This window comes from Geotrypetes seraphini, chromosome 2 (assembly GCF_902459505.1).
Source record: "Geotrypetes seraphini chromosome 2, aGeoSer1.1, whole genome shotgun sequence".
NCBI classification, from domain to species: Eukaryota; Metazoa; Chordata; class Amphibia; order Gymnophiona; family Dermophiidae; genus Geotrypetes; species Geotrypetes seraphini.
In genome coordinates, this window is record NC_047085.1 from 501,515,341 (window position 1) to 501,541,474 (window position 26,134).

At 45.1% G+C, this 26,134-nt stretch overlaps 1 protein-coding gene across 2 annotated transcripts; it reads right to left on the bottom strand.

Moving 5' to 3' along the window:
- Positions 1-205: 205 nt before the first annotated feature.
- Positions 206-24,874, bottom strand: LOC117354494 (zinc finger protein 184-like). Of its 2 annotated transcripts, XM_033932137.1 has the most exons (5): positions 24,857-24,874; positions 20,403-20,620; positions 13,392-13,614; positions 5,650-5,769; positions 206-3,545 (listed from the first exon to the last, which is right to left on the bottom strand). In XM_033932137.1, the coding sequence occupies exons 3-5, from the start codon at positions 13,546-13,548 to the stop codon at positions 2,878-2,880; spliced, it is 945 nt and encodes a 314-aa protein (XP_033788028.1). In that variant the 5' UTR covers positions 13,549-13,614; positions 20,403-20,620; positions 24,857-24,874; the 3' UTR covers positions 206-2,877. The 2 variants fall into 2 exon arrangements, with proteins under 2 accessions (XP_033788028.1, XP_033788026.1); XM_033932135.1 differs by lacking the exon at positions 24,857-24,874 and having other exon boundaries at positions 20,403-20,715.
- Positions 24,875-26,134: the final 1,260 nt, after the last annotated feature.

Genomic DNA, 26,134 nt, shown 5'->3' on the forward strand with positions numbered 1-26,134 from the left:
GACCACGGGAATTAGCCAGGCCGACTCTCGTGGTCGGCGCTGAATCTAATCTACTCCCTACTCGGTTTACAGTTCGTAAAAAATGAAACATAACAAGTAAAAACTGTGGGATAGAAACAGTTTTTACTTGTTATGTTTCATTTTTACGAAATATTCAATGCTGGGCCCTTTAATGCTGGGCCAGTGTTGATTATCCAGTTTATTTTTGGCCATTATAAACTTAGCCAGCTAAGTCAATATTTAGCACTGGCCGGCTAAAGTAGACCATTTTAAGTGTCCCGATTTGACTGCTAAACGTAGCCGGCTAGTGCTTTAAATTTCAGCGGCCATTTTGCACTGAATATCAGGGCATAGCTGCTTTACTGCTATTTAACCAGGCAGGAGCTGTTTCTGGGCAATTAAATAGTGCTGAATATCGGGCAGATTGAAAATAAAGGAAAAATAGCTCATTATTTTCGTTTGTTTTGTTTTTATTCATGTATATCCCGCTTTATACAAAGCGGTTTACAGCAAGAACATACACAATATTTAAAACAAGCATAGATTAGCGACCAGCGCTACGGCAAATGTAATAGACCTAGCTGCCGTATTTCATTTTACAGAACAAGTCTCTCTTCAATAATAGCTTAAAAGTACATAGATTTCCCTGCTGGCGTATATACATAGGTACTTCACTCTATTCCTGAGGGCCCAAGCATGAAAACATGCTTGTTCTTGACACTTTCAACCTCACATGCTTGACAGGCGGAATATGCAAATCAGCACGATGAACAGAACGCAATTTTGGTAATGGAATATATGGCAGAATGCTGTCTAAATAAGGAGGAAAATATTATTACTACTACAGTTAAAACTCAGCTAACCAGCATTCAATTAACCGGCACTCTCAACCAAATGGCAAGAAAATTGCCGACCAAAAAAAAAAAAAAATCTTCTGCGCTCTTCAGACAACCTCTGAAGCAGCAGCGGCAGCCAATCCTGACAACCTCCCCTCCCTCGGTCCCGAAGCAGAAACAGCAGCCGATTTCGACAGCCTCATCTCTTCTCTTGCACCCCCAGCTGATGTCATATGGTACAAAAACTTGGTCAGCTTTTAGAAGTGACCCAAACCCATTCCGTCACCTATATATCTCCTGCTCCTCTGCTCAAAATCTGCATGTCCAAAGCTTTTAAGAGGCACCTGGGCTTTAGGTGAAGGATTCATGGTTCGGAAGGAAGTACTCAGCTGCGCTTCCTTACCACACCAAGAGGACACAAGCTTTGACTCCTATAAGAGCCGTCTCTTGTGAGAACAGCCTTTTAAGTCTTTTGGGAATAAGGATAATTTTTTATTGAGGTAGGAGGGTTTTGGTGGCCAGAGGCTGCTCTAAGTATTTTTAGAACTTTTTCAGGAACTCCTTTTGTCCCTCAGCCTGGAAGATTCAATACCAACATGGCAGGTATCTGGAGAAGGTATGGATACTTAGCAAGTGCCACCTTGGAAGGAAAGAAGAGCCACCAGCTTGGTAACTGCCCAACACAGAAAGTTAAGAAGGTGCTTACAAAGCTCAAGAGGAAGAGAGGAGTGAATTAGTGGACCGCTAAAGATCAATCAATGGATCTCAGCAACAGAAGGGGGCTCCTTATTGATTAGGAAACCCGATTTCCAAGAGGAATAAGAGTCATTTTCCAAGGCAAAGGAATATGGGAAAAGGTTCAGTAATAGCAGTATAAGAGACCCCAAAACACAAGAATTAAAACTAAAGTTAACTGAAAAATGCCACTTAAATGCAAATAGATCGAGAGAGTAAACTTATGCAATATAACTCACTATTTATTCAGACCTCATACACCCAGAGCACTACTCGAATTGCTTTCATGCCCTTACTGGGGTGGTGCATTCCTCATTGGTCCGATTTCATTTTAACTTTAGGCTGTGATGAAACCAACTGTGAGCATCAAAATATACAAAGAAGCAGCACTGTTTAGTCTCCTCAGGGGCCGTGCCACTTCGTTGGTGCACGCTCTTAACACCACACAACAGTCTTTTCATATTACTTTTTAAAGATCCTGTCCCGTTATTCTTTCCACTTCATACAGGTACCTAATTTCCAAGAGGAATAGGAGTAATTTTCCAAGGCAAAGGAATATGGGAAAAGGTCTACTAATGTACGCTTTAAATAGCAGCATGGATGCTATAAGAGACCTACATTGTTAAACATATACTTCCCAGTCCAGATAAGTTATTGACAAAGCAAGAAGAGACATCAGTGTATGTTTGAAGATAAATCCTTTCCTTCTCCTCCCCCCCCCAGTAGAGAATCCAGATCCGTGTTTTTAAAAAGTGAGTCAGAGACTCGGTCCTATTGAGAGCTCCTCTCCTTAATGAGTCCATGAGTTCCAATATACACAGGCAACACATCCAGGTGTGATTGAAAATTATTTTTAAAAACAGGCCAGTGCTACTCAAGACTACTGAGACTATTTTCTGTCTTCTCAAATTAACTAATTTCCACTGTACCAGCGAGAACCTCATTTTGAAGTCCGTAAGGTGTAAAATGTTCAGGAAACACTTAATCAATTTCTGTATCTTTTCACTGTATTTTCTCAGTCTCTGACTTCATCTCTCAATACTTAATAAAGAATAATTACTTGGCACCGATACTTCCATTGGAAATGCTGCTTCCATGTTTTTCTTCTTTACCGCTATATCCAGTTGAATGGAACGGAAGATACAGATCTTTCTCGAGTCTGGTAAAGTCTGACTTTCAGCTGAAGCTTTACCACTCTCAGAACACAAAAATGGTTTCTCACGGGGGTGGGGGGGTGGCTAGTGCCTCTAAAAGGATTTCTTTTGAGCATGCCATGAAAAGTAGTCAGCCCCCGCTGTATACAATCTCAATCTCTCAGATTTACGGTGTGGATTTTCTGGTGTTCTGTAAGGTGAATTTTCCAACTGAAGCTTTTCCTACAGTCACTGCAGGAAAACAGTTTCTTATCGGTATGACTTATATAATGATTTATCAGGTCTTTCTCGTGCCAGAAGCGCTTATCACACTCAAAACATGAAAATGGCCTCTTTTTGCCAGGGCTTATTCTCTGGTGCATCTGGAGACTTCTGCCACAGTTGAGGTCTGAAAACAATCTGTCTCGGCTGTGAACTTTTTGGTGTTGTTCCAGAACATCTTCCCCCGTGAACTCATCCCCACATTCTGAGCACGTAAAGGGCAGTGCTACTCTGTAGGGCTCTTGCTGCTGTAATTCTCCTGTCTGAATAAAGATTTTCACACAGTCTGTACCTACAGATGGTTTCTCTTCCGTGTGGGATCCCTGATGCAATTGCAGAGTTACAGGATCACTAAGGAATATCCCGCAGACATCGCATAAACTAATTTGTTCCCTTATCTCGACTGAGTCTCCTGTCAAATTTCTTTGCTCTTTTTCCTCCCAGTAGGAACAGGGCATGTGTTTTCCATCTCTTACAGACAGCAACTCTTTACTTTCAGGGCTCTTGCTAAGCTCCCAGTAAAAGGCAGCTGGACTTTTGTTCCTGGGCGCATCAGTTTCTGTGTAAAGTAAAACAGGAGAGATATATGTTAGAGACACAATGAGCAATTCCCAAAGGAATGTTGACCTTGGATCTAACTGGAATTCAGACTCAATGATCAATGAAATATTTTCAGTTAACGATGGGGAAAATACTCCACTGCAACTACATAAGAAGCTCTGCATTGAGAATATCACATTATGTAATCAAAGGAGAGTGTGGCGCAGTGGTTAAAGCTACAGCCTCAGCACCCTGGGGTTGTGGGTTCAAACCCACGCTGCTCCTTGTGACCCTGGGGCAAGTCACTTAATCCCCCCATTGCCCCAGGTACATAAGATAGATTGTGAGCCTGCCAGAACAGGGAAAAATGCTTGAGTACCTGAATAAACTTGTGTAAACCGTTCTGAGCTGAATAAATAAATAAGGATAGCTCACTTCATAAGGGACCAATATTAAGACTTTGAGCCAGAGCATGTTAAAGACAATCGGAAGATGTTACAGTTCTAAGCGACTAGGTTTGGAAAGGACCAGCCTCTGTGAAAGGTGCCTATATCAGAAACACTGAGGGGGAAATTCAGTGCCTAAACTTAAGCTGCAGTAGACACCCTGCCGATGCCTAAGTTCATTGAAAAACGCTGTCAGAAATGGCAAAAATTGTCAGTCTTGAAGGGCCTACCGATGCCTGAATAAAAAGGTGGCTGGAATCGCGGCTAGGTAGCTGCTTTAGGCTGCAGAACGCCGAAGTAGGCGTGGCCAAATGCCAGAAGTCATGTTAGGTGAGCTAAAGCAGCTACCTGGCCGTGATTCACAAGGCTTATAGTGTGAAATGTAGGCCTGGAAAACCCTGGCCTAAATTTCAGCTGCCTATCTTTGCCACTACACTGCAGTAGTCATGAGCTCATTGCAGCAGGGGAATTTATCCCTGATCAGCTGAGCTGGCAAGGCTTCCCGAAGAGTCCTGCCGGCTCAGCTGATCGGGGGGAGGGGGGAATTCCTTTGCCACAATCAGCTGAGCCGGCTGCAGCAGACAGAGGACCCCAATCGGCAAGAAGGATGCCCACTCCCTCCTGCCTGACACCTGAATCTCCAACACCCACCCAACTGCAATCAGCAATCGCTTCTGCTGCTGGCTCCCAAAACCCTTGATACCCCTTCAACCACAGAGAACCTCAGCACCCCACCCTGGCATCCCTAAGCACACCTCAACCCTCCCATACCTTTTGTGGTCAGGCCAGCTGGAGGGATACCTACTCCCTTCAGCTGGTAGGCCCGCCTCTTCAAAATGGTGGGCCTCTCCTTCCCAGTGCATCTTGGGATGCACCAGGCAGGGCCTAAGACCCTGATTGGCCAAGGGGCCTTGGGCCCCCTTCCTGATGCATCCTGGGTTACACTGGGAAGGGCCTCCTATTGGCCCGGATAAGGAAGGAGGCTTGAGGACCTGATTGGCCCAGGTGCCTAAGGCCCTTCCTACGAGTGGAGCCTTAGGTGCCTGGGCCAATCAGGGCCTTAGGCCCCTCCCCTGTGTATCCCAGGATGCACCAGGAAGGGGAGATCTGCCATTTTGAAGAGGTGGGCTTGCTGGCCAGAGGGATTAAGCATCCCTACGGCCAGCCTGACTACAAAAGGTATGGGGGGGGTTGTCAGGGTGGAGGGGAGGGAGTCCTCTGTCTGCCACAGCCAGTTCAGCTGACTGTAGCAGTGGAATTTCCCCCTTCCCCCCAATCAGCTGAGCCAGCAGGACTCTTTGGGGAGCCTTGCCAGCTCAGCTGATCAGGGATAAATTCTCTGCCACAATCAGCTTATAGCTGCTGTGGTCTAGCGGCAAAGAGAGGAGGCTGAAATTTAGGCCAGGGTTTTCAAGGCCTACATTTCAGCTGCCTAGCTCGGCTGATTAGGCGCGATTCTGTAACCAGAGCTGTCAAGTGATTGACACGCAATCGGACATTTTTAAGGCAACCACCGACAGGGGTGTTGGTTACAGAATCCGTCTGTAAGTGATTAGAACTAGTGAAGGGGTCTTGGCTTGTGAGTGATTACGGAGCTCTTCACAGGAGCTCGTGAAGGGTTCTCGGCAGTTCCCAGCTCAGCAGTTTTACACCAGTCCCTCTTATTATTGGACTCACCTGAGCAGCTGCTTCTCCCACTTTCTCTTTCCTCTGACCCCAGCTCATCCTTGATATACAACTCTTCCCCTTCTTCAGTGTGGGATATAATATCAGGAGTGACAGCCACAGAGCCCGATCCTGAGGTAAAAACACTACATTAAGTTTCCCAGAGTCATACACGGGTTGATTTGTTTTAATTCTGAACTTAGAAAGTGTTAAAGCATGAAGAAATTCATCAAGTTCCATGAACAGCAAATCTGAAATCCTCAGTAATGGCATCATTTTATGTTCATGGCCCTCTCCGAACATAGCAATACACCTTCAAACTTATCTCAACATGTATAGGCCTCATCACCCTTTATGCAACTAGCAAGTCTCCTTCCTTCTTTAAGAGAAGCAGCTTTTGAGAGAAGCAGCTACAGCGGAGGCGAGTCAGTCTTGTGGCGAGCAGAAGCGGCCTACTCCTACAGCTTTCTCTACCCCCAACAATTCCCGACCTACTCTCCACCTTCCCAAACTACCCTCCTACAAGTACTCCCATCTTCAAGTTTCCAATTTTTCAAGTTTATATTTTGCTTTGATATACCGTATATCTATGCGGTTTACAAAGCATCAATAAAATCTGATCGTTATGGAGAGAGTAGTAGGAATTAAAGACAGAAGGAAGATGGAACTACAATAATTGATAGGACAGGGATGATAATAGATTAGAGGAGAAAAAAGGCTTTGCAATCATGCAGCTTGCAATCTTGAGAGGGTCTAGTGAGAGATAAGGGGAAGATAATTTACTCATAGGTATCTCTGAAGAGGAATGCTTTTCAAGACAATTTAAATTTGTCTAGTGAAGATTCTAGTCTAAGGTGAGCGGGGAATGCATTTCATAGGGATGGACCGGTTACGGAAAAAATACTATTACGGGTGGATTCATAGGTGATCTGCCTAGAGACTGAAATGATGAGCAACTTTTGTTGAAGGGAACGGAGGGTGCGTGAAGGTGTGTAAGGAGTTAGCAAGTGTTCAAGATAGGGAAGGGATCGAAATTGGAGTGTTTTTAAACACAAACAGTAGAATTTTATATGTCAGTCTGTCGATCACAGGGAGCAAATGTGCTGATTTTAAAGCACAGTTACTTACCGTAACAGGTGTTATCCAGGGACAGCAGGCAGATATTCTTGACTGATGGGTGACGGCACCGACGGAGCCCCGGTACGGACAATTTTAGAGTGATTGCACTCTAAGAACTTTTAGAAAGTTCTAGCTCGGCCGCACCGCGCACGCGCGAGTGCCTTCCCGCCCGACAGAGGCGCGCGGTCCCTCAGTTAGTATAAGCCAGCTAAGAAGCCAACCCGGGGAGGTGGGTGGGACGCAAGAATATCTGCCTGCTGTCCCTGGATAACACCTGTTACGGTAAGTAACTGTGCTTTATCCCAGGACAAGCAGGCAGCATATTCTTGACTGATGGGTGACCTCTAAGCTAACAAAAAGAGGGATGGAGGGAAGGTTGGCCATTAAGAAAACAAATTTTGTAAAACAGATTGGCCGAAGTGACCATCCCTTCTGGAGAATGCATCCAGACAATAATGAGATGTAAAAGTGTGAACTGAGGACCAAGTAGCAGCTTTGCAGATTTCCTCAATAGGAGTGGAACGGAGGAAAGCTACAGATGCTGCCATTGCTCTGACTCTATGGGCCGTGACAGAACCTTCCAGTGTCAGTCCGGTCTGAGCATAACAGAATGAAATGCACGCTGCCAGCCAATTAGACAACGTACGTTTAGAAACAGGACGTCCCAATTTATTCGGATCAAAGGACAGAAAAAGCTGGGGAACTGATCTGTGGGGTTTCGTACGCTCCAGATAGTAAGCAAGAGCCCTTTTACAATCCAAAGTATGCAGAGCTTGTTCCCCAGAATGAGAATGAGGTTTTGGAAAGAAAACCGGTAGAACAATGGATTGGTTGAGATGAAATTCAGAAACAACCTTGGGGAGAAACTTTGGATGTGTACGCAGAACCACCTTGTCATGGTGAAAAACCGTAAAAGGTGGATCTGCAACCAGTGCATGAAGCTCACTGACTCTCCTGGCAGAGGTAAGAGCAATAAGGAAAAGTACTTTCCAAGTGAGAAACTTGAAAGGAGAAGTAGCTAAAGGTTCAAATGGAGGTTTCATTAAAGCTGAAAGAACCACATTGAGATCCCAGATAACCGGAGGGGCTTTAAGAGGTGGTTTAACATTGAAAAGCCCACGCATGAACCTGGACACCAGGGGATGAGCTGAAAGAAGTTTTCCATGGACTGGCTCATGAAAAGCTGCAATGGCACTGAGGTGGACCCTGATGGAAGAGGACTTCAGGCCAGAGTTAGACAAAGAAAGAAGATAATCTAACAACGTCTCCACTGCCAGGGAGGTGGGATCAAGATGATGAAGAAGACACCAGGAAGAAAATCTCGTCCACTTTTGATGGTAACATTGTAGAGTGGCTGGTTTCCTGGAGGCATCCAGAATGGAACGAACGGGCTGAGACAAAAGAGTATCAGTCGCGTTCAGCCCGAGAGATACCAAGCCGTCAGGTGTAGAGACTGGAGGTTGGGATGCAGAAGGGTTCCCTGCTGTTGCGTAAGCAGAGAAGGAAACAGAGGAAGAAGAAAAGGTTCCCTGGAACTGAGTTGAAGTAGAAGGGAGAACCAATGTTGCCTGGGCCACCTCGGAGCAATCAGAATCATGGTGGCTCGTTCCCTCTTGAGCTTGAACAAGGTTCTCAACATGAGAGGCAGAGGAGGGAAGGCGTACAGGAACAGATTCGACCAGTCGAGGAGAAAAGCATCTGCTGTTAGACGGTGCGGAGAGTAAAGTCTGGAGCAGAATAGGGGCAGCTGATGATTGTGAGGAGCTGCAAAGAGGTCTATCTGAGGAGTGCCCCATTGATCGAAGATAGACTGCAGAGTTACGGGATCGAGTGTCCACTCGTGAGGTTGGAGAATTCTGCTGAGTTTGTCCGCTAAAGAATTCTGAGCCCCCTGAATGTAAATAGCTTTGAGGAAGAGATGATGATCTATGGCCCAAGTCCAGATCTTCTGGGCTTCCTGGCATAAAAGGCGAGAGCCTGTCCCACCCTGTTTGTTGATGTAGTACATCGCAACCTGATTGTCTGTGCACAACAGAAGGACCTGAGGAAAGAGAAGGTGTTGGAAGGCCTTGAGGGCGTAAAACATCGCTCTGAGTTCCAGGAAATTGATTTGATGCTTCCTTTCCTGGGCTGACCAAAGACCTTGAGTCCGGAACTCGTTCAAGTGAGCTCCCCATGCGTACAGAGAGGCGTCGGTGGTGATGACTAGTTGATGAGGAGGCTGATGGAACAGAAGACCTCTGGATAGATTTGAGGATACCAACCACCATTGAAGAGACTGACGAAGAGATGATGTCACAGATCTGTGTCGTGAGCAAGGATCCGACGCTTGGGACCACTGGGTAGCAAGGGTCCATTGAGGAGTGCGCAGGTGAAGACGGGCATGAGGTGTGACATGAACTGTGGATGCCATGTGCCCCAAGAGTACCATCATTTGTCTTGCTGAGATGGACGGCAGTGGAAGCACCTGGTGACATAGAGACTGAAGAGTCTGGAGACGATTGGATGGTAGGAAAGCTCTCATTAGGAGTGTATCCAGGATCGCTCCAATGAATTGCAGTCTCTGAGTGGGAATGATATGAGATTTGGGTAGATTGATCTCGAATCCCAGAAGTTGTAGAAACTGGATGGTTTGGTTGGTGGCCAGAAGGACTGCTTGAGCGGATGTGTCTTTGATCAACCAGTCGTCCAGGTAAGGAAATACATGCAGGTGGTGAGAGCGTAGAAATGCCGCTACCACAATGAGACATTTGGTGAATACCCTTGGAGATGAGGCAAGACCGAAGGGCAGCACCTTGTACTGGTAATGACAATGATTGATCATGAATCGGAGATATGGTCTTGAGGTTACATTGATCGGTATGTGAGTGTAAGCCTCTTTGAGATCGAGGGAGCATAGCCAGTCGTTTTGATTTAGAAGGGGATAAAGGATGGCTAAAGAAAGCATCTTGAATTTTTCTTTTACTAGATGAATGTTGAGATCGCGAAGATCTAGGATGGGTCTGAGATCTCCTGTCTTTTTGGGAACTAGAAAGTAACGGGAGTAGAATCCCTGCCCCTTTTGATCTAGAGGAACTTCCTCTATAGCGTTCAGAAGGAGGAGGGATTGGACCTCCTGAATAAGGAGGGCCGATTGAGGACTGTTCAAAGCAGACTCTTTTGGCAGGCTTTGAGGTGGAAGAGTCTGAAAGTTGAGAGAGTAGCCGTGGCGGATGATGTTGAGGACCCATTGGTCCGATGTGATTACTTCCCACCGGCTGAGGAACAGAGAAAGTCGACCTCCTATAGGCTGAGGCAGGAGAGCAGGAATAGGGATACTGGCTATACTGTGGAGAATGAAGTCAAAAGGGCTGTGACTTTTGCTGAGGAGGTTGTTTTACAGCTTGTTGCTGCTGCTGTTGTCTGGGAGGCTGACGTTGTTGTTGCCTCTGACGCCTAGGTTGCTGAGCAGTGGTAGGCAATGGACGAGCTGTGAAGCGGCGTTGATAGGCCGATTGCTGCCTATATGGTCTTGGCGGAGGAGGCTTCTTTTTATTTTTGAGCAGGGTATCCCAGCGCGTCTCATGAGCAGAGAGCTTTTGTGTGGTTGAGTCCATGGAATCCCCAAAGAGCTCATCCCCTAGGCATGGGGCATTGGCTAACCGATCTTGATGGTTAACATCAAGCTCGGATACCCGAAGCCAGGCCAAACGACGCATAGCTACTGACATTGCTGTCGCTCTGGATGTTAGTTCAAAGGTGTCATATATGGATCTAACCATAAACTTACGTAATTGTAGAAGAGACGACAAGCATGTGTGAAAAGCAGGATGCTTTCGTGAAGGAAGATATTTTTCGAAAGAAGCCATGGTGGTAAGGAGATGCTTTAAATAAAAAGAAAATTGAAAAGCATAATTACCAGCCCTATTTGCCAACATAGCATTTTGGTAGAGCCTCTTACCAAATTTATCCATGGCCCTTCCTTCTCTGCCAGGAGGGACAGATGCATATACACTGGCTCCTGAAGTCTTTTTAAGGGTGGATTCGACAAATAAGGATTCATGTGGAAGTTGAGGTTTGTCGAATCCAGGAATGGGAATTACCTTATATAGAGAATCCAGTTTACGTGGGGCCCCTGGGACAGTTAAAGGAGTCTCTAAATTCTTATAGAAAGTTTCCCTCAAGATGTCATGAAGGGGGAGTTTCAAGAATTCCTTTGGAGGCTGATCAAAATCAAGGGCATCCAAAAAAGCTTTAGACTTTTTGGATTCAGCCTCCAAAGGAATGGACAAGGACTCACACATCTCTTTCAAAAAACTAGAGAAAGAGGAAGTGGCCTGTTTGGAGGATGGGTCAGGGACAGCCGAATCCTCCTCCTCTGAGGAACATTCGCCTTCAGAAAGAAAGGGTTCCTCTGAGTCTCCCCACAGATCAGGGTCTCTGACATGGGAAGAATGGTCCCGAGACTCAGGTGTCGACGTTTGCATGTGTCGGGTTTTGCGCACCGACTTACCCGACCTCATCGATACCGAGTCAGGAGAAGTTATCGGTCGCACCGGTGCCAAAGTCTGCACCGATTGATGGTGAGCTCTCGGCTCCGGTGCAAGGACTGGCATCGATACCGATGAGGTTAGGTGAAGCGGTACCGAGACAGTGGAAGCAGGCAACACGGGTTCCACAATCGGTATCGATACGGGTTGATCCACAACCGGTACCGGTGGCTCGGTGCGGACTGGCACCGGAAGGTTCGGTGTCATGATAGCAGGAAGGAGTCGTTCTAATTGCTCCTTAAGCTGCACCTGAAGGATGGCCGTAATGCGGTCATCGAGGGATGGCACCGGTACCGCTTTTTTCTTCTGCGGTACCTGCGGTGCCGCTCGACGCCCCGGAGATGAGGAGCCCGATGTCGAGGGACTCACCTCTATAGGGGCGGAGCGCTTCCGCTGGCGTCTTACAGGCGGCAGGATTGGACTCACTGCACTCGAGGCCGGAAGACGTTCCAGCGGGGAAGGCTTCTTAGCCGGCTTACCTGACTGTTGAGATGCCGGTGTGGAATCACGCGGCGTCGAAGACGAGGGTGCCGACTGAATCGGTGCCGAAGCCGGAGTCGAAGGAACGGGGTCGGACATCTCGGCACCGAACAACAATCGCTGCTGAATTTGGCGATTTTTTAATGTCCGTTTTTTTAAAGTAGCACAGCGGGTGCAAGAAGAGGCCTGATGCTCAGGACCCAAACACTGTAAACACCAGTTGTGTGGGTCCGTGAGAGATATAGGCCTAGCACACCGCTGGCACTTTTTAAAACCCGGTTGAGGGGGCATGAAAGTAAAAACGGCTTCCGCCAAATCGAAGGCCGAGGCTTCGATGGTGGCAGAAGGCCCCGCCGGGGAAAACCGAAAATTGAAGAAAAAAATGAAAGTTTTTTTTTTTTTTTTTTTTTTAAACAAAATGGAAAGAAAGAAAAAAGGCAATGTAAGCCAAAAAGTTTACGCGAGCGGGAAGGCAAGTTAAGAAAATTTCAACAGCCGTTGAAAACGCGTCTTCTTAGCTCCGCGGAAACTAAGAAACTGAGGGACCGCGCGCCTCTGTCGGGCGGGAAGGCACTCGCGCGTGCGCGGTGCGGCCGAGCTAGAACTTTCTAAAAGTTCTTAGAGTGCAATCACTCTAAAATTGTCCGTACCGGGGCTCCGTCGGTGCCGTCACCCATCAGTCAAGAATATGCTGCCTGCTTGTCCTGGGATAATAAAGGATTTACATGGTCAATTTTTTTCTTTCCTGTGATGAGTTTGGTTTCCTGGATCAGTTGTAGGCGATGGAGGTCTTTCCATCTTATACCTTGATATTACAATAGTCTCTGTGACTAACGACTAAAGAGTGTATGAGGATATTATTTGCTGGAACGTGAAGAAGATGTGAAATTGAGTGAATTATACATAGTTTGTGAAAGCATCTTTAGACAACTGACGAATTCCTGCCTCCACCCCCCCCAAAAAAAAAAAAACACTCCCCCCAAATATTTTCCAAGTCAAAGACACACAAAAATGCCCACAGAGGGGTTGAGAGGAATTCCATCACTGACCCAGCCTCATGTGACATCCATTCTAGACCCTCACTTTATTCCCCACTGACACAGCCCCATATGGTGTCAGGTCAAAAGCGCGCTGGGACAAAGGCGCGCCCAGACAATTGAGCCGCCGCACCGCTCTAAATTACTGTTTTTAGTGCTCCGACGGGGGGACGTGGCCACTTTACTTAATAGACATCGCGCCGCGTTGTGGGGGCGTTGTGAGGGGTGTGGGGGGTTGTAACCCCCCACATTTTACTGAAAACTTCACTTTTTCCCTGTTTTTAGGGGAAAAGTTCTGTTTACAGTAAAATGTGGAGGGTTACATAGCAGATGACGGCAGATAAAGACCCGAATGGTCCATCCAGTCTGCCCAACAACCCCCCAAACCCCCCATAACGCCGGCGCGATGTCTATTAAGTAAACTGGGGGGGGTTCCCCAACAAAACCCCCCGTCGGAGCCCCTAAAAACTGTAATTTAGAGCGGCGCAGCGGCGTGCGCTGCGCTCAATTGTCGGCGTGCGTTTTTGTCTTTCGCGCCGTGGTCTATGAACCGCCCCATATTTTAGTGCAAAGTAAAATTCCCCCTTACCCAGTGAGATCAGAGTCTGATAATTCTCCATCATATCCTTAGAAAGCTCCGTCTGCTGTTCTTCTAAATCCATCCTTTGCTCCTCGGTGAAGCAGAGGACTACTGGGATCTGAAACACAGATCCATTCACACTGACCATCATTTGCATCGCGTCCATCAGGAGACCTCCCAGCGCTGTGTCTCAGCAGGGCAGAGGGACGAATTTTCCATGTGTTGTATGTCACTAAAAGAGAACAGATTTACTATTTTGTTTTTATGCTTTCCAAAACAGAAACACTGGCAATAACTGGGCAACAACTGAAGAATGATCTTTCAGAAAGATTTTTAAGGAAAAGAATATGTAGAGAAGAACAGGCTTCTTCCATAAAATTAGGAGCTTTTAATGTACTTCCTCAGTGTGCTATAGGCACCTGTGCCAACCACATTCAAAGTTCCTTCTCACCCTTTCCTGCTTTCCTCTTTGAAAAGAATAAACTGATCTTTGAAAGACTTTAATCAAATGATTTTATTATCATCATGTAATACATAAGGGACAGGCACAGTATATGTTCTTGTCTAACTATAGATACATCGGAGAGAGAGAGTTTTCCCCCCAGAGGCTTGTGTTTAAAATATTTCTCGTTTCAAAAATGACCTCCACCCCTATTTCCCATCCCCTCTATAGTTGGAGTATGTCCAGAGGAAGGCTACTAAAATGGTGTGTGGTCTTCGTCATAAGGCATATAGGTTCAGACTTAAAGATCTCAATATGTATACTTTGGAGGAAAGGCGGGCGATTATGAAAGAAACATTTTAATACCTACGTGGCATAAATGTGCATGAGTCAAACCTCTTTCATTTGAAAGGAAGCTTTGGAATGAGAGGGCACAGGATGAAGTTAAGAGGTGATAGGTCTGGAGTAATCTAAGGAAATACTTTTTTACAGAAAGGGTGGCAGATTGCCTGGAACAGTCTCCCGGTAGAGGTGATGGAGACAGAGACTGTGTCTGAATTAAAGAAAGCGTGGGACAGGCACGTGGGATCTCTTTGGGAGAGGAAGAGATAATGGTCAAATTGGATGGGCCATCATATTTCTATATTTATTTATTGTCTGCTTTTTGCAAAGCGTATAACAAACATCCCTACAAAGTCAGACAACAAACAAACATATCTTCTGTCCACCACAATGTCCATTATTTCATTATATGAAGCACTAGGCACTTTAGCAAAAATTCTAGAATGGAGGGTATTCACCAACAAAATCCCACAACAGTGAAAAATTATTCCACTGCCTTACCACACCTCATTCAAAGTAATTACTTGTTTCTATTTTGTTTCTATTTTAATTATATTTTAAGGTCCTCAGCGGGCCACCACACACTCAAATCTTTTCATTGTGCGAGGCTTTATGCTCCTATTCGTCATTGGACCCCTTATTTACTCTCAATTTTTATAGAAAATACGTTTTAAATATGTGAATGCTAAAGGTACTTAGCTTGGAATTTTGGCGCTAGCCGGGAGGGTAGAAACATCCGTCACCAACATGTTTCGCCCATATTACTTAAGGGCTTTGTCAAGGCACCCTCTCCCGTTCTCAACTATTGTGTTTCCACCATCGCGACTCCGATTTTTCGTCGGAGATGCGATGGTGGAAACACAATAGTTGAGAACGGGAGAGGGTGCCTTGACAAAGCCCTTAAGTAATATGGGCGAAACATGTTGGTGACGGATGTTTCTACCCTCCCGGCTAGCGCCAAAATTCCAAACTAAGTACCTTTAGCATTCACATATTTAAAACGTATTTTCTATAAAAATTGAGAGTAAATAAGGGGTCCAATGACGAATAGGAGCATAAAGCCTCGCACAATGAAAAGATTTGAGTGTGTGGTGGCCCGCTGAGGACCTTAAAATATAATTAAAATAGAAACAAAATAGAAACAAGTAATTACTTTGAATGAGGTGTGGTAAGGCAGTGGAATAATTTTTCACTGTTGTGGGATTTCATTATTTCATTATAGCATAAAATGATTTTTCAACATCTGCACTTCATTTTACAAAACACATTAACCATCTTTAAAGAGAGGGGAGTGGCCAAGATGGTGACACATACCAGTGACCTCGCTACATAAGTTTTCAGCAGTCTGCTACTTCTATAATGCCTCATGCTAAAAGAAAAGGTATTGCTCGGTTTGTTTCTACCCCAACCCATACACCAGAGGATTAAGAACATAAGAATCGCCTTACTGGGTCAGACCAATGGTCCATCAAGCCCAGTAGCCCATTCTCATGGTGGCCAATCCAGGTCTCTAATACTTGGCCAAAACCCAAGGAGTAGCAATATTCCATGGTACCAATCCTGGGCAAGCAGAGTCTTTCTCAATAACAGACTATGGACTTTTTCCTCAAAACCTTTCTTTATTTGGGAGCCATTAACAAGATATTGTAAAGGTTGAAATTACTGCATAGAATAAATATTACTTCTTTCCCTCTTGTTCATACACGTCCAGGGTGGGGTGGGGGGTGGGAATATTTTATGATTTCTTTTGCTTAAGAACAACGGTTGGGTATAAGGGAGGAGGGATATTTGATGCGAGTTAGAATTTGATGATATATTAAGTGCTGTTAAAGTATAAATGATTGTATTATATGTTACACTTATTGGGAGCTTTAAAAATTAATAAAGATTAATAAAAAAAACCAACAAACAAACCTTTCTTAAAACCAGCTACGCTATCTGCTCTTACCACAATCGCTAGTAATGCGTTCCAGAGCTTAACTATTCTCTGAGTGAAAAAAAATTTCCCCCTATTGGTTTTAAAAGTATTTCCCTGTAACTTCGAGTGTCCTCTCGTCTTTGTCATTTTTGACGGCGTGAAAAATCGATCCACTTCTACTCCACTCAGGATTTTGTAGACTTCAATCCTATCTCCCCTCAGCCGTCTCTTTTCCAAGCTGAAGAGCCCTAACCGTTTTAGTCCTTCCTCATATAAGAGGAGTTCCATCCCTTTTACCATCTTGGTCGCTCTTCTTTGAACCTTTTCTACTGCCACTATATCTTTCTTGAGATAAGGAGACCAGAATTGAACACAATACTCCAGGTGATGTACACCACCAGGAAAGCAATGACCCAGTAAAACCGTGGGATTTTTAGCTCTGCGTTGAGCCAGTTGGAAGGAGTGAGTGGTAGACTCTGTGGGGCTGGATATCAGCTTGTCTCCCCCAGAACTCTTTCTTCCACCATGTCCGATTTCTGAACTGGTGTCATCACAGGAATGGCACCTCTTGGTTCTGTTCAAATCGTTGAGGTGGTCTACTATACAAGCTTATAAACTAATTGACTTCTAAAACACGGTCTTAACTGAATAAGATAAGAATAGTTTTATTAATCGATTGAAAGTTATAAAATACAAAATAAACAAAAAAATAGTGACTAAAGATTATCAGATTTTTGGGCCAATGATTGAATTATGGAGTAATCGTATGGATTCCAACTACACTGACAATGACAGTCGATGTTAAGATTTAGCGTAGAGCTCCAAAACTCTGAGGCCTTTTTCCTGAATTAAAAACATTGATATATGGACAAACAGATAAATATGCTAAATTAGCATTTATTCTAGACCCCTCAATCGAGTGGATTACATGATATTGGCGTTACATTGGTTATTTGTACCACTCAGTTAGTTATATATCTTGAGATTTTGTGCTATTACCCTTATAGGCTAACCAATTTATTGAGGCATGAGTTTCTGATGAAATGGATCTTGGTCCTTAAAAGCTCATGCCTCAATCAATTGGTTAGTTTGTAGGATTTCACCTGCTTCTGTCAATTTTCTCACCCAAGAGTCAACAGTTACCCTCCAAGAGGGAGAGTGTGTGGCGCAGTGGTTAAAGCTTCAGCTTCAGCACCCTGGGGTTATGGGTTCAAACCCACGCTGTTCCTTGTGACCCTGGGCAAGTCACTGCCTCAGGTACATTAGATAGACTGGGAGCCCACCAAGACAGACAGGGAAAATGCTTGAGTACCTGAATAATCTCATGTAAACCGTTCTGAGCTCTCGTGGGAGAACGCTATAGAAAATTGAATCAAATAAATACATTTTAAACAGTCAAATATTCCCCACAGAAAGCCATGCTTTCAGAGATATGTATTAGTGGGCAATTATGAGGGGAAAAAAGTGCATTTGTCCTCCTATGGAAAATCTACATAACAGGAAAATCTGAGCTTCTGTAAAGAATTTTCTTTGCAGGTGGGGTGGGAAAAGATTTATAAACGAAGAAGCACGATATCCTAATATAAAAAAGGGGCCCTTTCACTAAGCTGCATTATAGCTTTAGTTGTTAAATCTGTACGCACTAACCATCCACTAAAAGCTTTTTTTGAGGGGGGCATGTCAGGCGGGGTGGAGAGTAGAGCTATCCGATCCAGGAAAAAAAAATTTTTTGATTCGATTTTGCCAATTGAATCGATTTTCTGATTCGATCTGGTTCAATTCAGTTTCTATGAAATAGCTTTAAAATTAGCTGGCGGGTTTATTTTGCAGCCTCTTCACCCCCCCCCCCCCTTTGCCCTCTCCAACACCACGCCAGCACTGTCATGTGTAAACAAAACAAACACTGTTAGGTCCTAGCTCACACTTGCTAGCACCAGCTCTGGCAGGATACACATTTCAAATCTGACATATTGTAATCACTAAATAGAAAATAATATTTTTTCTACCTTTTGTTGTCTAGTTATTATACAAATCATAGTGTTCCCAGGCTCTGATTTCTGTTTGTCTTCTATTAACTCACTCACCAGGGTCTCCTGCTCATTTGACATTTTCTTTTTTCTCCATGCTCACCATCTTCCATCTCTGTACCTTCTCTTCTCTCTCCTCCTCCCTGCAGGTTCAGCACCCTCTCTCCCTTTTCCTCCAGCTCCAGCCCCCAGTCCAGTGTCTCTCTCCGTTCCCTCTAGCTCCCCTCATCCCATGTGGTCAGCACCCTCTCTCTCTTGCCTTCCCTCCAGCCCACTCCCACACCATGATCTGGCATCTGTCTCCTTCCCTTCCCTCCCCCATGCCTTAACATCTTTCACCTTCTCATCCATCTCTCCCTACCCCACCATGCTCTGGCATCTCCTCTCCTTCCACATGGTCTGGCATCACTCTCTCCTCTTTTCTCCAATTGGATGGCTTTCTTCCTAACGCCTCTCTCCCCCTAATTGGGTGCAGCTTTTCTCTATACCCTCCCCCCAGTGCTACCCTGCAGGTCAAGCACTTGTCCCCCTGCTCTCCCCCCACAGTTCCAGCGTCTCTCCCTCCTTCCTGCTCCCCACAGTCCTAATGGGGCTATCATGCCTCAATCGCCAACGGCAGGGACACTGCAGCAACTGAAAGATCTGCTCCAGGGCCTCCGTCTTCCCTGCGACGCATCTTGCCTCTTCTGATTTTCAACTTCCTGTTCCGCATGGGCAGGATGCGTTGCAGGGAAGACGGAGGCCCCCAGGACAGCTCTTTCAATTGCTGCAGTGTCCCTACCAGTAGCGATTGCGGCATGGTAGCACCATTGAACTGAGGGAAGTGGAAGAGAGAAAGGAAAGCTGCCAGCAGCCCGGGACAGTAAATGAGTGAAAGTCAGGGAGATTGTGGGATGAGGCAGAGAGACTTGGAAGAGCTGGCTCGCAGTGGGTGTCTGAATGACGATGCCACCGATGTATCCAAGGATTGGAAGTGCTGGGGGGGGGGGGAGGAATGGCACTGCTGGCATCAGGCCTTCCTCTCTGCTCTGCGAAGGCAGGACCCAACAGAGAGGAAGGCCTGATGCCGGGTGAAGGCTGCTGCTGCTGCTGCCACTGCTGCCGCTGGAAGGGGAAGGTTTCTGGACACCGGATGCTGATCCCAGGAGCACCCCCTTATGGTCTGCAACCAGGGCAGACTACCCCCTCGCCCGCGGTGCCTTAATCGATGAGTCCAATTTAAAAAAAAACAACAACAAATTGTTTCGAATAGATTCAGTCAAACTGAATTGGTGAATTGATTTGAATCATGAATCGGATAGCACTAGTGGCGAGTGGATGCTCCTGCACTAAGCAGTTAGCAAAGTGACCTACAAAATGGGCAGCTGTAAGTGCACCTGTAATAATTTGACAAAACAGTTGTAACATGCTAACAGCAACATTAGTGCATAGCCATTAATACCAAAAATAGTAAAAAAAAAATGTTTGTTTAAAAAAAGTTTGATATACTGCCAAGTCTTGTGGGATCAGGGCAGTTTACAAAAATCAAAGCTACAACTTATTTAAAAGAAAGAGAACAGGAAAAACCTACTTCAGACATCTCAAAGCACACGCATTCAGATTCTCACATCCACAATACACATCTTACAATATCAAGTGCATGCAAATTGCTACATCATTCTGCCCTCTTAGTGATCATCATTTTCTCTAACCTAGGAACCCTCAAATGCATTTTTTTTTTAAAGCGTGTTTTCAGTAGAACTTTAAAGTTCTCAAAACTTGTTTCAGTTCTAATGTTTATTGGTAGACTGCTCCAAAGATTCGGGGCGAGCCAGAAAAAGGCACTTTCCCTTGTAGTGGCCCAGTGTGCTAGCTTGAAATGAGGCATTAAGAGGCTACAGTCCTCCAGAGATCTTAGCGTGTAGGAAATACCTGCATAAGGGCACGCGGAGGCCACTTTCCATGGCAACTTATTAAAAGGACCCCCTAAGTCAGGGGTGTCAAAGTCCCTCCTTGAGGGCCACAATCCAGTTGGGTTTTCAGGATTTCCTCAATGAATATGCATGAGATCTATTAGCATACAATGAAAGCAGTACATGCAAATAGATCTCATTGGGGAAATCCTGAAAATCCGACTGGATTGCAGCCCTCGAGGAGGGGCTCTGACACCCATGCCCTAATTCAATAGAGAAAAGCAGAAAATCAGGTGTTTGCTCTTTTTCAGCAATTAAAGTTTGCTCTGGGCAACTTCTCTTGCCTCACTTTCTCCCACAACTATAGAGAGAGCAGGAAGCTGGGAGGCGATCTCCTACCTGAGTAGAAGCTCCTGCAGGCATTTTCCTCCCTACTTTGCAAGATTCAGTCATGAAACATTAGAGGCTTTCTCTGACTTTCTGGAAAGAGCCGAGTCTTTTGTCTGCAGCAGTGATGGGGGGAGGGGCTGTTACAGGAACAAGAGAAAAGCAGAAGCTGAGGCTTGGGGTGGAGGATGCTCGTTTCCAAATGCAGATTTTAATCTGTCAATTCAAGGCTGAAAGAGGAAAATGGTTAGCGCCGAGCTTCGGTATAAGAAGAAGAAAAAAAAAATTTTCTAGGTTGGACGCAGACAGATGACGTCACGTCACATAAAGGGGCGGGGTTTTCAGTGAACCACACACAGTCCTAGTAATTAATATAGAGGTTGTGATTGAAGTCTCATTTAGCCAGGGGTATAAATTTCTTTAAAACTTATTTTAAGTAATTCTTTTTAGTGATTCATTTAACAAAGTGTGGAGCCCATTGACTACATTTGTTACCTCGCAATAAGGGTCATGTATCTCTCCTTTTCCTAGATTTCCTTACACATCCAGGGTGGGTGGGGGGGGGGAAATGTATTTTGAGGATTTAAATTACTTAATTATAACATTGTAGTCACTTCATATGTCTTATTGTATTAATAACTGGGAGGAGGATGCGAGAAAATGATTGTTTTATGTATTACTTGTGTAGCTAATAGTGCGTTTTGTGCAGTATTTTATGTTCCAGATTAATTGTATTGCACTGTCAAAGTTTGAAAATCAATAAAGATTTAAAAATACAAATAAAACTTCTTTATTTTCATCGTCGACTTTTTTTTTATGCACACTTTTTAAAGTTCTCTAAATATCTGCCTTCTGCTACCTTATTCTGATTTTTTGTGGTGTAGTTCTCATTTCTGTTATAGTCTCTTTTTTTTTTTTTAGCAATTTACATTACATTACATTGATGTCTTCTGTCCCGCCAATATCTTTCAGTTCTAGGCGGTTTACAACAAGAAATTAGCCTGGGCATTCCCAGGGAGATTACAAGGTTGATAGCTATAGTATGCGCCGGGATCTGGGAATGGTTTTTCTCATGTTTTTCAGTGCAATCAAGTATCCTGCATGAGGTCCCTTTGAGCTCCTGATGTGTGTATATGTAATTAGCGTATTGTTGCTTAAACAATAATCTTCCAATAAGGATGCAAAGTCGTGCGTTTTGTTGATGGTAGATGAAAAACCTGTATGATCCAGTCTGTCCAAGACAGCCAGCATTCTAGCTGCTGCTACATCCCTCTCTGTGCCCTGCTTAAAGCGTGAAGATCATTTTGCTTTGTTTCCATGCTTTTTTTGTATAGAGATCCTCTGGGCTTATTCCACCTGTTTTTGAATTAGGTCATAGATTTTGTCCTCATCGACTCTCTTGAAAGGCAAAAGCCTAGCTGGTATTGCATGGGCACCATCTCGGAGGGAGAGGGCAATGGAATTTAGGGTTACCATATGGCTCTTGAAAAAAGTAGGACAGAATGAGACATCCCGGTTTTACTTCTAGTGCTTTCAGTGCAAGTAAAACCTGGATGTCTCAATCCATCCTCCTTACTACCATTGCTTTCAGTGGAAGTAAAATCCGGATGTCTCAATCCATCCTCCTTACTACCATTGCTTTCAATGGAAGTAAAACCCGGATGTCTAAATCCATCCTCCTTACTACCATTGCTTTCAGTGGAAGTAAAACCCGGATGTCTCAGTCCATCCTCCTTACTACCATTGTTTTCAGTGGAAGTAAAATCCGGATGTCTCAATCCATCCTCCTTACTACCATTGCTTTCAGTGGAAGTAAAACCCGGATGTCTCAGTCCATCCTCCTTACTACCATTGCTTTCAGTGGAAGTAAAACCCGGATGTCTCAATCCATCCTCCTTTTTCTGAAGTCATATGGTAACCCTAGACTTTCAGAGCTCTAGTGAACAAACCCTGCAAAAAAATAAATATATTACAGACCTATATAGAAAACCTGACACAGTAATAGAAACTGAAATGCAAAATATCAAGAGATTTTATTTAGAGGAGTGTGTGACTAACTCTGAGGCTGTGGGTTCAAATCCCTCGCTGCTCCTTGTGACTCTGGGCAAGTCACTTAATCCCCTCATTGCCTCAGGTAAACTAGATACAGTTTGAGCCCACTGAGGCAGATAGGGAAATATGATAAAGTACCTGAATGTAAACCACTTAGGATATAAGTGGTATATAAATAATAAATAAATAATAATAACAAATACATTTACCCACTTTCTAGTTAAAAAAAAAAGGGCATATGAGTCAACCAATGGATTGTGTAGAAGGTATCATCTACATTTTTCAGCTCCTCCTTATCTGCCATTGATCTTTACTCCCCAATTCATCCTTCTACACGCAAATTGAAGGTGTCATTTTTTCTCTGCCCTGTTCTCGGTGTGTGTGTGTGGGGGGGGGGGTTACCACTTTAGAGGCTTTCTGGTGCCTAGGAGCAGCTTAGGATTCCTGGAACAGCTCTACCTTGATGGAGACCCAGACATTATCGGTTATTATCTGTAGTTGGGAGGCGGAGGGCACCCTTTTTCAGGGACATACTTAGAGTTACCAGATTTTCCAAATGGCGGGTCACAATAGAGTTCATACACAAACAGAATCACATACAGTACAACAAATCGAACATGAATAAAACATAATAGTGATAACGTAAAGCCTCCTAAAATTACAAAGAGGCTACCAGCACCTTGCATCAAAAAAACTATAAATCAATTCCCATATTTCATCTTACAGAAGAGGTATTTCTTCAACATTTTCTTAAAACTATTCAAACTTGTTTGCTGTCGTAGCTATTCTGGAAGCTTATTCCACTCCCGAGGACCCACACATGAAAACAAGCTAGCTCTAGACCAGTGGTCTCAAACTCGCGGCCTCCCAGGTACTATTTTGAGGCACTCGGTATGTTTATCATAATCACAAAAGTAAAATAAGTTTCTTGATCATATGTCTCTTTAGCTATAAATTACAATATTATTATTAAGACTTAGCCAAAAGGAAAGATTTATAAACTATAAAAAGTTTTACCTCATGCAAAATTGTCATTTCTTTAATAAGACGTTAACTAGTTTGCTTTTCTGAGGCCCTCCAAGTACCTACAAATCCAAAATGTGGTCCTGCAAAAGGTTTGAGTTTGAGACCACTGATCTAGACACAGCTAGCCGCAGCTGTTTCACTGTTGGAATGTGTAGGTCATTGTGAGTCACTGAGCAGCCAGATAATACAAACAGTGGCATAGCAAGGGTAGGAGGCACCCCTCCGTGGCTTCTTCCCTGCACCCATACCTCTGTCTCTTCGCTGGCGCAAATAGTTTCTCCAAACTGCTGCCCACGCCTGCCTTGGCTCTCCCTCTGATGTCACTTCCTGGTCCCGTAGACCTGGAAGTGACTTCAGAGAGCCAAGGCTGGTGCGAGCAGTAGATTGGAGATGCTGCTCATGCTGGTGAAGAGACAAAGAGGTGTGGGGGTGGAGAGGAGAAGAGGTGCCGGCGTCCCCCCCCCCCCCTCCCCTTACTATGCCACTGGATACAAGCAGTTATTTTTTGAATATTTTTTATTCTTGTCTGAGGCAATAAGTCTTCACCACTTTCCAGCTTGCCTGAGGGAGCCATAGCACCAGCTGCACTGTGAATATTGAGCTTTTGTTCTCTACGGGGCACATCGGGAGAATCTCTAATTTCCGGTTTGGGGGGTTTATGGAGCATTTGGGTTTGGCCATTTTTCCCTTGCTGCCTTGTGCCATTTTTTGGCAGCCATCTTGGATTTTCAGTCCCGATTTTAAAAGCCTCTATTTGCCTTAAAAGCTCAATCTTGTTCCAAATCATTAACTATGGACTCCTAGAGCATTTGGCATCTGGATTGTGCCAGATTTGCACTGGCTGGTCTCCTGAGGAGCATCCATGTTCCACATGCAGGGGGGGGGGCACACAAGGGAGGTGGGCTTGGTGCAGCTAGCCCCCTCTGGCCATTCTAGGGCCTCTGACTTGCAAAATTACCCTTCTCTTGAGCCATTGGATAGTGACTCACCTTCTTTGGCAAAGTACAGGACCTTTAGGGGTCACATAGAGGCAGGGAGAGCTAGGGGAGGGGTTAATGCTACCTCTGCTATTGTTTGGCTAATGTATATGGGCTATCAGGGTCTATTTGGCTCCACTTCTGTATCTCAAGGGGTTTTAGTTCCTTCTCAGGAAGTTCATCCAGGAGCGGTGGTAGCAGCATCAGACCTTCCTCTCTGCTAGGTCCTGCCTTCGCAGAGTAGACAGGGTCAGCAGAGAGGAAGGCCTGATGCCGGGAGTACCATTCCTCCCCCCCCCCAGCACTTCCAATCCTTGAATACATTGGTGACTCTGTCATTCAGGCACCCCCTGCATGCCAGCTCTTCAAGTCTCTCTGCCTCATCCCATAGTCTCCCTGACTTTCACTCACCTACTGCGCGGGCTGCCAGCAGCTTTCCTCTCCCGCTTCCCTCGGTCCAATGGTGCTATTGAAAACAATGGTAGTAAGCATGACAGATTGAGACGTATGGGTTTTACTTCCCTTGAAAGTGATGGAAGTAAAACCCGGATGTCTCAATCCGTCCTCCCTTTCTGGAGCCATGTGGTAAACCTAATTGGTGACAAAACTCTCTTCAAGCTGGAAAGGGCAAGTTACTTCATTGGCATAAAAACCTCCTAAGCAGGCACAAAAATAACCTTTATTCTAGTTTTGCACAAGACTTTAAATTTGAAACTTTTAGACTTATCTTTCAGCGTGTGTGGCAGGGGTGTCAAAGCCCCTCCTCGAGGGCCGCAATCCAGTCGGGTTTTCAGGATTTCCTCCATTAATATGCATGAGATCTATTTGCATGTCCTGCTTTCATGGTATGCTAATAGATCTCATGCATATTCATGGGGGAAATCCTGAAAACCCGACTGCATTGAGGCCCTCGAGGAGGGACTTTGACACCCCTGGTGTATGGCTCATCAAGCTCTCGGTCCAGCTGTGGGAGATTTTGTTTTACCTAACTCTAAACCCAGAAGTGAAGAAAACCCTATTTTAAAGACCCCCCACCCCTAACCCACATTTGGTTTGCCAGGTTGTCAGCCTGTTTTATTGTGCTATGCTGTGTGCTGGGAGCTGCCAAGTGTGGAAGCTGCAGACAGATTACAGGGAGAACCTCTGCCTCAACAAGCCTGGAATCCGGACTGCTGGTGTCTTCTTACTGCCTCCTGGGCCCGACGTACCTGCCGAAGAGCTTAACCCCCACCAAAACCTGCACACGCAAAACGGAGGGGAGGAAAGCAGCTGGCCCCAATCCTAGATTTAAAAAATCACCACGCAGCCTGTGCTCAAGCCTACTGTGGATGAGCCTGGGGCGAGCAGTGCTCCCTCTTGATGTGATGGAAAGCAAGAGGTCTTGTGCTCATAAGCGAGCACTGTGTGGCAGAGGACAGAGAAGTCTCTAGCTTCAGTTCCTGGAGGGATTCCATGATTGTCCCTATAAGCACTGAAGGTTTAAACAGCCTACGCACAGTTGGGTCCTTGCCAAGATCAGGGGCCTCCACCAGAATCAGATCCAGCTTCCCTCCCACCCCCCTAGAGATAAAGTCACATGTAGGAAGACAACTGAGGAGTTGAAGGACAGCCCAGAGGTAAGGAAGGAGGAGCAATAAGAATGCAAATGAAGCTCCCTACAAGAGTGAGCGAACTGCTGGGCGTGATGGA

Excerpts from the sequence above, each read along its gene's own strand:
- LOC117354494 (XM_033932137.1), bottom strand. The coding sequence starts at position 13,548 with ATGGACGCGATGCAAATGATGGTCAGTGTGAATGGATCTGTGTTTCAG. Across the intron at positions 5,770-13,391 it reads TCAGACTCTGATCTCACTGG|GATCGGGCTCTGTGGCTGTC; the intron begins GTAAGGGGGAAT and ends TTTTTACCTCAG. Across the intron at positions 3,546-5,649 it reads TGGGAGAAGCAGCTGCTCAG|AAACTGATGCGCCCAGGAAC; the intron begins GTGAGTCCAATA and ends TACTTTACACAG.